Source organism: Nematostella vectensis, chromosome 8 (assembly GCF_932526225.1).
Source record: "Nematostella vectensis chromosome 8, jaNemVect1.1, whole genome shotgun sequence".
Classification (NCBI taxonomy): domain Eukaryota; kingdom Metazoa; phylum Cnidaria; class Anthozoa; order Actiniaria; family Edwardsiidae; genus Nematostella; species Nematostella vectensis.
In genome coordinates, this window is record NC_064041.1 from 10,300,743 (window position 1) to 10,311,464 (window position 10,722).

At 39.6% G+C, this 10,722-nt stretch overlaps 1 protein-coding gene across 1 annotated transcript; it reads right to left on the reverse strand.

Moving 5' to 3' along the window:
- Positions 1–1,673: 1,673 nt before the first annotated feature.
- Positions 1,674–10,250, reverse strand: LOC116611690 (protein FAM102B). The gene is made up of 12 exons (XM_032372158.2): positions 10,017–10,250; positions 9,790–9,910; positions 8,100–8,129; positions 7,902–8,018; positions 7,675–7,721; positions 7,186–7,524; positions 6,650–6,693; positions 6,293–6,384; positions 5,651–5,727; positions 4,510–4,538; positions 4,378–4,441; positions 1,674–4,264 (listed from the first exon to the last, which is right to left on the reverse strand). The coding sequence occupies exons 1-12, from the start codon at positions 10,148–10,150 to the stop codon at positions 4,225–4,227; spliced, it is 1,134 nt and encodes a 377-aa protein (XP_032228049.1). The 5' UTR covers positions 10,151–10,250; the 3' UTR covers positions 1,674–4,224.
- Positions 10,251–10,722: the final 472 nt, after the last annotated feature.

Sequence of the window (10,722 nt, forward strand, 5' to 3'; positions counted from 1 at the left end):
GGTACAGTACAGAGCCCCTTCCCTAAGACCCACCCTTTGTAGTGAGGTATAGTACAGAGCCCCTTTCACCAGACCCACCCTTTGTAGTGAGGTACAGTACAGAGCTCCTTTCCTAAGACCCACCCTTTGTAGTGAGGTACAGTACAGAGCCCCTTACACCAGACCCACCCTTTGTAGTGAGGTACAGTACAGAGCCCCTTTCACCAGACCCACCCTTTGTAGTGAGGTATAGTACAGAGCCCCTTTCACCAGACCCACCCTTTGTAGTGAGGTACAGTACAGAGCCCCTTCCGTAAGACCCACCCTTTGTAGTGAGGTACAATACAGAGCCCCTTCCCTAAGACCCACCCTTTGTAGTGAGGTACAGTACAGAGCCCCTTTCACCAGACCCACCCTTTGTGGTGAGGTAAAGTACAGAGCCCCTTCCCCAAGACCCACCCTTTATAGTAAGGTAAAGTACAGAGCCCCTTTCACCAGACCCACCCTTTGTAGTGAGGTACAGTACAGAGCCCCTTTCACCAGACCCACCCTTTGTAGTGAGGTACAGTACAGATCCCCTTTCACCAGACCCACCCTTTGTAGTGAGGTACAGTACAGATCCCCTTTCACCAGACCCACCCTTTGTAGTGAGGTACAGTACAGAGCCCCTTTCACCAGACCCACACTTTGTAGTGAGGTACAGTACAGAGCCCCTTCCCTAAGACCCACCCTTTGTAGTGAGGTACAGTACAGAGCCCCTTCCCCAAGACCCACCCTTTGTAGTGAGGTACAGTACAGAGCCCCTTACCTAAGACCCAACCTTTGTAGTGAGGTACAGTACAGAGCCCCTTCCCCCAGACCCACCCTTTGTAGTGAGGTACAGTACAGAGCCCCTTCCCTAAGACCCACCCTTTGTAGTGAGGTACAGTACAGAGCCCCTTCCCTAAGACCCACCCTTTGTAGTGAGGTACAGTACAGAGCCCCTTCCCTAAGACCCACCCTTTGTAGTGAGGTACAGTACAGAGCCCCTTTCACCAGACCCACCCTTTGAAGTGAGGTACAGTACAGAGAATCTTTCACCAGACCCACCCTTTGTAGTGAGGTACAGTACAGAGCCCCTTTCACCAGACCCACCCTTTGTAGTGAGGTACAGTACAGAGCCCCTTCCCTAAGACCCACCCTTTGTAGTGAGGTACAGTACAGAGCCCCTTCCCTAAGATCCACCCTTTGTAGTGAGGTACAGTACAGAGCCCCTTTCACCAGACCCACCCTTTGTAGTGAGGTACAGTACAGAGCACCTTCCCTAAGACCCACCCTTTGTAGTGAGGTACAGTACAGAGCCCCTTCCCTAACACCCACCCTTTGTAGTGAGGTACAGTACAGAGCCCCTTTCACCAGACCCACCCTTTGTAGTGAGGTACAGTACAGAGCCCCTTTCACCAGACCCACCCTTTGTAGTGAGGTACAGTACAGAGCCCCTTTCACCAGACCCACCCTTTGTAGTGAGGTTCAGTACAGAGCACCTCCCAGACCTACTCTTTACAGTTAGGTACAGTACTGAACCGGGGCTTATACAGAATCCTCTTATTTTTTTTGCTTTATAGCAATGATAAATCAAACCTTCCTTAGCATAAATCTTATTAACAAATCTTAGTCATCGATCTTATTTTAAAACAAACAAACACACCAAAACATTATTCTATGTTTTTTTATTCACCCCAAATACTGTAACACTCTGCCATTTACATTGCATTCCTAAGATACCTTTCTTTGCCTGTTACAAAGAGTTTCCTTCTACAACTAGCTCTAACAAAAACATAGTGGGAGGTAGGACCCAGGCCTCGTCAATTGCATGATCGTTTAGCTGGACAAGCCAAACCATTACACTAGGGCATTAACAGATACTACTCAAAGAGTGACAAGGCAGTTTAGTATGTTATCTTTCCTGCGATCACAACCTCTCTTGGTTAACATGTGCCTTCATTAAAAGCCTGCATAATTGCTGTAACTTTTCTTTAACAGCAATTTGAAGTCTTTATACCAAAATGCTCAAGCAATTATAGGACAGGGCTGACATTAAGCTGTTTCAATACTTAAGCAGCAAGTTGAAAATCGATATCCTACTTACATAATTATTTTCAAAATTTCCAGAGAATTTTTTTTACAAAAATAAAGTTCAGCATCTACCAAGCTGAGATCGCTGATATGGGGCTACAGAAAGTATTTTGTGATAGGAACCTTATTTAATCGAACAAAATGGTATTGCCAATAGAACGTTGTGCTAAGACCAGCTATCTCTTGCATGTAGACACCAGGCCAGCTGATGTTTCCATGGCTACAGTGACAGCAGATCACAACAAGCTCTACTACACTAATACAACTGAAATCAGCTAGGTAGAGGGTGGTAGTTCCTAAATCAATCAATTACAAATAACAGAAACAATAAATCATATAGTCATACATTGTCAAGCATGTACTAATATTATTAGCTGTATGACCATTGATAAAATTTTCAATACTAACAATCTTGGAGGCATAATAAAGATGGAATTAGTAATTCTGATTGTTTGTCTGCCTAATTCTAAAGTACTGCAATAAATAACATTATAGATATTAACTAGACTGACTAATTATGTAGAGTATAACCTGACTTATAATATATTCGTCATTATTACAAATCCTTGAGTGTATTTTTGTGGTGCTTGATAGTGCTTGATAAAGCTGTGATGCCATTTTTTTACAGTTATTCATAATTATTTAAGTTTGCTATGTTGTTAGTCATTAGGCAACCATCCTAGTTCATTATAGTAACCTTGTTGCCTAATGGTTGTTTGCCTAATAGCTACTGTACCTGCCAATACAATCCAAGGATACAGATTTATGCTTGAGCACAAAGTAGCTGTCAACTCACCCACATTCAGCGGGTGTCAAGGATTTTGGACCTCATCACAAGCGTAATTTTTGTGAGTTAATATTCATATTTTCTGTATTCACCCGCATTGGCTCTCTTGGGTTTTTCACATATTCTGTATGAACTTCACCCAATTTCACAAGACTTCTGTCCAACTTGAGTTGACAGATGCTTGAGTGTGCCTTGAGATTTCTGAGGGATACTGCTTATTACAAGACTCTGCATCCTCAATGCTTTAAATCTTTCCTCAATGCAAATAAAGTGTAAATTTTAGTAGCAAATTGAATCCACTTGAATCATTGATTCAATTTATCCTACAACAGAAATGGTTCCATTCTATTGCTAAAACATTAAAATATGCTATGCATAATAATTTTTTTTCAAAATGATGATATATTTTTCAATATGAATAATAAACCCAAAACAACAACGTGAGGCATGCCAGAGTCTTAAAGAAGAGTCCAATCCTTGTAGTGCATGATAATAAGCTGAGCTGAGGTCAACTGATCAACAGTCTAACGACCCTCAGATCCACAGCCATGTAGCCTTGAAACACCACAATGCCATTGCGACCACCACCCAACACTTAGTCAGGGTTGTTTCAAGGTTGTGCTGAAACAAATGCTACTAGACCCATGCCATTTACCATAGCTCAAGGCATCTCTGAAGCACCCAGACAGGACAAATTCCTTGACTATCTGATTATCAGGGAGGGGAGGGGAGGAGCCAATCCACAGTCATTCCTCGTATTAGTTCAGGCTGTAGTTTTGAAATTAGGATTTTACTAGGTTCCCCACCCCTACAGGAAAAAAAAGAAAAAAGGTGATTGCTGCAAGCTACGATCCTGAACAAATACAGTGAAATGTAACCCTAACACTACGTAGCCATTGGCTGAGGGGATATAAACACTGATCAACAGTTTTATATCTTTCATTCAATGACAACAACCCTATTTACCTTGAGTTTGGATATTTGGCAGTCTACTCCATGGCCATAGCTACTGTAGTATTAGGGCGTTTTGACAGCTTAGTCCCACTTGATTGATTTGGGCCATGACAATATGTAGCACTGTCACAGATAAGCTACAGTATAATTATTTAGCTACAGCTATAAGTTCCAATAGCCCTAAATCTATTTTTTTTACCTTTGTATTGCCTATTGCTTCAAGCTCAATTTACAGCCGTCGCTAGGACTCATCTGCCCCACAGAAATGTAATGGGCCATTTGAAATTTTTAACTTGTAAAAAATTGTGGATTCTCTAGAATTTTTGGCAGAGAGCATGCACAAGGTTTCAAGGTGATCAGATACAAGTAGAAGGGTTTACATAGCTGAGTTACAAAGTCCTGTACTTGTCTGCATAATCTGGAACAGGTCTGCAAAAGAGGAAGCAAATGTAAGAAACGGAGGACACATTGAGTATTGTATGCACTTGCTATTGTAGTTGATGCTGATAATTTAGCTGTTTATTCATAAAGACAGAACTCACTTGCTAATTCTCCCTGATAAAGTTCCATCATTGGCAAAATGCAGAGAGATCTCATTCCCATCTCCTGAAATTCAAACATTGATCGATTGTAAGACTGTCAAATTAAAAAGTAAATAAATAAATAAAACATACCAGAAAAGTCATCAGAGATGAATTCTTGTCTGAAAAAAAAAATCTGTTAGATATACTTGGAGAATACATATAAACATACAGTACTAGGTATTCTCTTCTAGAATGACAATGATACCGTTTCCTAGTGACAAATCCCTTTCCCCTTGATTAATGCACATAAGAGAGCTGCCTTCTTTCTCTCTATTAAGTCCCCCTCTCCAACGTTTAAGTCCCCTTATGAGACAAAGAGACATAATCCTACCAAAAATTTTGGTTGCCACAGGGTTTGAAAATTTACCCAGCAGCCCAGGGACATAAAGGGGTAGCGATGGGGAAATCTGAGATTTACCGAAGCGCCGAAAACCACCCGAATCCACGCCCTAGAATTTTGTCAAATTTCAGATTCCAAGCTCAAGCTTTTCCGGTCAGAGTTTGAGAAGGGGTAACCCGTGGCCATGGTGACGACATCAAACAGAGCATGTTTAACAAAATTCGAGACTCTGAGATTACATTTGAAAATATGAGACTTGGAGACCTTGGTAGAAAAAAAAAACGGACTCCAATACCCCTATAATTTTGTAAAAAATGAGACTTTGAGACTTAAGAAACGCAGTGATTTCAAGACTTTTAAAATGTCTTGGTACCCATCACTACTGCTACATGTTACACTTCTAAATGGATTGTTTACAACCACCTTATTACACTTAATTTTCGCGACGTCAAAATTTTGCGATTTTGAGATCGTGATATTTCGTGACACTTTATTTTCGCGATTTTCCTATTTTCGTTAAACCAGATCACTTTATTTTCGCAATTTCATGATTTTGGAATAATGAAATCAAGCAAAACAAGTGGAATTAAAATGTGCTGTAATCATCAAATCAAATCGAAAACAATTTGTAACAAAAAGATGCGAAAATTTAGTTTCACGTACAAAATCTATAAATTCAACTCAACCTCTTACCGTACTATATGTACATTAGATGACTTCATAGACAAGGAGCTTTCATAAAACTTAATAAACGGCCAATATTCCCCCAAAGGTTTCTTGTGTACTCACTTAATTTTCGTGCCTCCTAATTTTCCCGACACTTAATTTTCGTGAATCGTGAAGTGATGCAAAAATTAAGTGTTATAAGGTATTGAGTTGTGTAAAACGTACCCCTTCAGGATCTGATCCACAATATCTTCAGCATCCACTCTACTATGGGAGCTTCCCTTCTTATCCTCTATTGATTTCTAGAGAGAAAAGAAACAAAATAAAGCAACAATTACTACACTTAATTTATTTGTTTTACACATATTCTTCCCTCGTCTGGTTAGCAGCTGCTTCTACACAATGGAGAAGGCATGTGTGACACTAAGGGCAGCAGCTACTACAGGTCCGTAACCAGGAATTTTCTTGGGGGGAGAGGGGGGGGGGGGAGGGGTGAGTTTTTTGATAAAAATCTGACTATACCCAAAGTAAAAAAAGGGATTCTTTTATGCCATTGCAGTATCTCCACAGGATGTTTATTATCGGATCTTGCTACAAAAAAGAGTGATCTACAATGCCTTTTTTATCTAATTCACTTATGCTTTATAGTGTTTACAAATGGCATTTCCATTGCAAACCGAAAGTGGAATTTCTGCTGCTGTTTCCCCTGCACCCTCCTCGGTACAGGCCCGGGCTAATTCTTCACTGGTCACTCCTATAACAATGTCTTGTGTCTACAAGCCAACACAAATCCACAGCTTTCCACTTACAAATAAGTACCCCTTCTAGTAATGACAAGTGAATTGCGCAATAGTTTTTTCAACATACCCTCCAATCATGCTGGGAGGAACTCCCTTTCCGTGAGCGGACAGATGATGGTGATAAAGTATGCTCCGAGTCACAAATCCCAGTATCTTCAGCTAAATGTGTAGTCAAGGGTAACAAACTTTTTTTTCTACATGCTTCTTTCCACATCCTTGTTGAAGGAGGCAAGGCAAGTGGCATTCAGTATGTTTCTTTAGTGATTTTTTTTTAAAGAAATGATGCAGTAAGTCATGTAAAAATACTGTTTCATTTTGAGCTGGCATAATTAACTTTTATAATGGATCATCCAGTCTACCCGAGAATATTTTTTAATGGGTAAAATAAAGTAGGTACTTATTGTAAAACTTTAATTAAGGATACAGCTTGAATGGATGGGTTCGGCTGTGCCAGACTGACTTGGAACTCTGACATGACAATAGATAACCATCAATAAAATAAATAAACAAACAAACAATGGCATTCACTGTATTAAAAGGAACTACTTGCAGCACAGTAAAACCTTCAAGTAACGACCGGCAAATTAAGAACCAATTAGCCTGGACCTTATTTTCTTAAATCGCCATTTTGCAGCCATACAGCTGCAGAGCTCTGCAAGAATCCTTTTTGTTTTAGTAGGAACTTATCATTTATATAAGAATTTGTTTAGACAAACTCATAGAAATGAATGTTCTTACGTACAGGTTTCACTAATAAGGCTATGTTATATTATACAGCTGCAATATGCCAGCAAAACACATTTGCAGGCCTTGTGTGATTTTAGCACAGATGCAAGATTTATGCCATAGGGAATCCCACCAGAATTTTGAAAATGGTGTGTTGAAAGTAATTTTAGATATTAATGATAACAACATTATAAAACAGCAAAAATAAAGCACATGTCAGCTACTGTATTGTACCTCTGCTGTCCCTCTAAACTAGATGAAACAGATGGCCCTGTTGAGTACCCAGAGATCCGAGAGTGAAGGCTTGCGCTGCGCACATGGCCTACGATAGGGGGTTCACTTGAGCTCCGAACATGCCCAGGTGTGAACGGCAGCTGTGAGTCATTGAGGGTGCCACCTGCGGTACCAACTGGGCTGGTCGCACTTGCTGTGTTACTGCTAAAGCTGCTCTTTCTGCTTTCTTCCCCAGAGCTCTTGCGTGAGAGAGAGGGTCCTGTCGTTGCTTCTGGCTGAGGGGCGCGGTTTTCTTCGGTCTCTGTGACGTTCATGCGACTCTGGCGTGGAGTTCCTGGTCTACAAAATAATCATTTGACCATCAATATTACTCTATAGAATCATTTGACCATCAATATTACTCTATAGAATCATTTGTCCATCAAAAAACAGAGGCACATTGTTCATTGGCCAAGTGCGGCAACTTCAACAAAATACAATGGCACTTACACCTTGAACAGTGGATCACCAGAAATCAGCTGCATGGTCACTTGTATCTTGAAAGGAACAAATAAAAGATTCAGCAAACATACCAATAAAACAGAACATCATAATAGAAAGCTGCTCTTTGTACCTTAAACTGTGAGCAAATGTTAGAGTTAGGTATTCAGTTAAGTATACTCTATTGTAACATGGTGGCATGATTGACACTAGAAAAAAAAAGGACCTTCCCATACCTCAAGGATGGAGTTATCTTGCCGGGATGTTTTATCATCGTAACCTTCAAGGATATACCGGCGTGTCAGAGTTCCTGAACCAGCGAACTCCGCAAGATTAATATCCACAAAACCCAGCTAAAAATTCAAAATATACATTTCAAAACAATGATATGACCTCAAATTGTGGAAATCCATAAAACTTCAAATGTTACAAACCTTGATATGAGATTTTCCTCCTTTTGTCTCCTAGAAAAATAATATCTTAGATTCTGTACAAAATATATCATATCTATTTAATTATATATCTGGATCAATTTTTTATGGCCTTCAAAGGGTTACAGTAAAGAATGGAATGTCCCCTGTTGGAATCTTAAAAAGCATGGACAATACATTTTAATGATACATAATCAGCCAACTGGAAAATCTTGTTTAGATAGCTTGTTAATCCTGCTTCCACCCCCCAGGGAGACAAGTTATGCAGTCATATAAATAAATAGTCTAGATATACGTTTAACATAACAGACTGGGAATAATGTTTTTATAAAGAAATATTATACTCATTTCCATTTAAAGGCAGACATGCTCTTGTTAACCTTAAAACCTGATGATCGATTTTTTAGTTCACTGGCCCTAGTTGCTAGCTTTATTGAATGCAAATAGTTTGCGATGAAGTTCCAATGGCATAGCTAAGATTTTGATATGATAACGTCTTTGATTGCAGTAATAATATTGATTACAGTTAACTTTTAAGCTTCCGCAAAAATCTAGAAAATTAGAAAAATCGATATAATATGCATATATAGGTTATTTTGAAAGTCAACAAACATGAAGTTGTGAATCAATATTGGACACAGAGCGTGGGAAAGCCTGGATCGTTTCAATCCAAGCGAGACATTCTTGGCGATTTTCAGGCGCTGTAGACTTGTTTATACTAAACATCCAGGAAATACAAAAATAGGGAAATTGATTTTAATAAATTATTAATTGATTTGGTTCTCCAAGGATGAATAAAATACCATAATTTGAGCTTTTTAACGAAAAATATTGCTCCTTGAAAAATGTTTGCTAATGAAATAAAGGAAAAACTTGAAAATAATTTCGAATTGATTTTTATCTCAACGGTGGTCTGTCGGTGAATCAGTCTAGAATTATTATTCTATATGCATTTAATCGTGTTCCTTGAACAAAACACGCCACAAAGATAAACTTGGATTTATCATTTACGTCGGTTTCCAGAGAAAAATGTGATAACCCATAAATCTGACTGTTCATATGAGTTTGTTGCGCCCACACAGGAAACGCGACCTCCTCTGTCAAAAGGTGTCAGCATGTTTCAATAAACATACACTGGAAGTATTTCTAGAAACGCTCGGGAAAATACTAGTGCGGAATGCTAGATAGGCAATCAAGGTGAACCAGCGACTAAATGCGTGCAATTTTTAAAAGATAAGCCATTTATTTGAATTAAAAATGAGTTAACAAATTCGCGCGCAATTTTTTTTATGTCGATGGTCATTGCAAATGGTAAAGTTCAAATGCTTACATGGCGGTGAGGTTTAGCTTAAATTGAAACCACGCGGAGAAAGCTCGAGGACTTCAACTGTGCTTTCGTTTACTCAATAAGTGCCATCTTGAATTAGAGCATTAAAGGGAATAGGGATCGCATATCGGATAGAAAATCATCCCGAAGGATAGCCTTTTGTACTATAGAGTGTACAGTTAAAGGCATAACTAGTACAAGGCAAAATGTACAGCTATAACAACCCCTGTTTAGATTATGAATTACTTAGTAATATTTGTATCAGCGTTGTGTGCGTATTTTGGATTTGCAAGCTCATCCAACTACACTTCGATAATGCATAGATTAAAGGAAATGCAAGAGAGCTTTAGAATAAAATCTCCTCACCTTGCGAACAGAAACTCTGCAACGACACACGTCTAAAACACCATTTGCCGCACTAGCAGTCATCTTGCACGGAAATTTGAAGTTCGTATTCCATTTGACACAGTGATTTTGCACTTCCTTTCTGCTCAATACAACAATGAACAATCACAGCAAGTATTAGCGACATCAGATCATAGATGGCGACACAAAGAGAGACAATCTCCAAGCAATGCTAGAAGTGTGCCGACCTGGTTGAAAAATCAGCGAAACTTCCACCATCTAACAGTCGCATTTTGGCAAAAATTACCCCGCTCACATAAGGAACGCTTGTAAGAGCATTCAAGAGGAAGCCGACGTCAAACTTGAACTTTTTTTTCTTCATTGCGAAGAGTTTTAGCCCGGACTTAGCATCGTTCTTTGTTGTGCTCCGTAACTGAACGACATTTTGTGAGAGGATAGCAACATCTGGCTGAACTCCCAGAAGGCCATACGAGCCTAACCGGAAGTAATTTGCAACGTCATTGTCACATCCAACATCCGTTATCTACTGATAATAATAAATGTAAATTGTTTCCTTGGAAATGCATTGGAAAGCTTATCACAAATCTTCTACAATATTCGGGGAAGAGTCACCTCTCATTATTAACATGATATACACCATTAATAAAGAATCAAGCCCAAAGTATAAAGTCGTCTTTTGGTCTTTTCCTGACCAAATGCTTGCTAAGAGCCTCGTCGAATTAGCACCTCCCTTCCCCCAAAAATGTAGAAGCGACTACAAACGACTTGTACCTGAGGGGCGCGTCCTAAAAAAAGTTGATATTCGCGCGCGTTTCGTTCTGAAGGGGGGGGGGGGGGGGGGGTAAGGGTTTGCGGTGCGCGGTGTTTTGGATTTTTCGGTTTTTGTAGTTTTTTTTGGTGCGGTTTTGCGGTTAACAAATCGCTTTTCGGTTT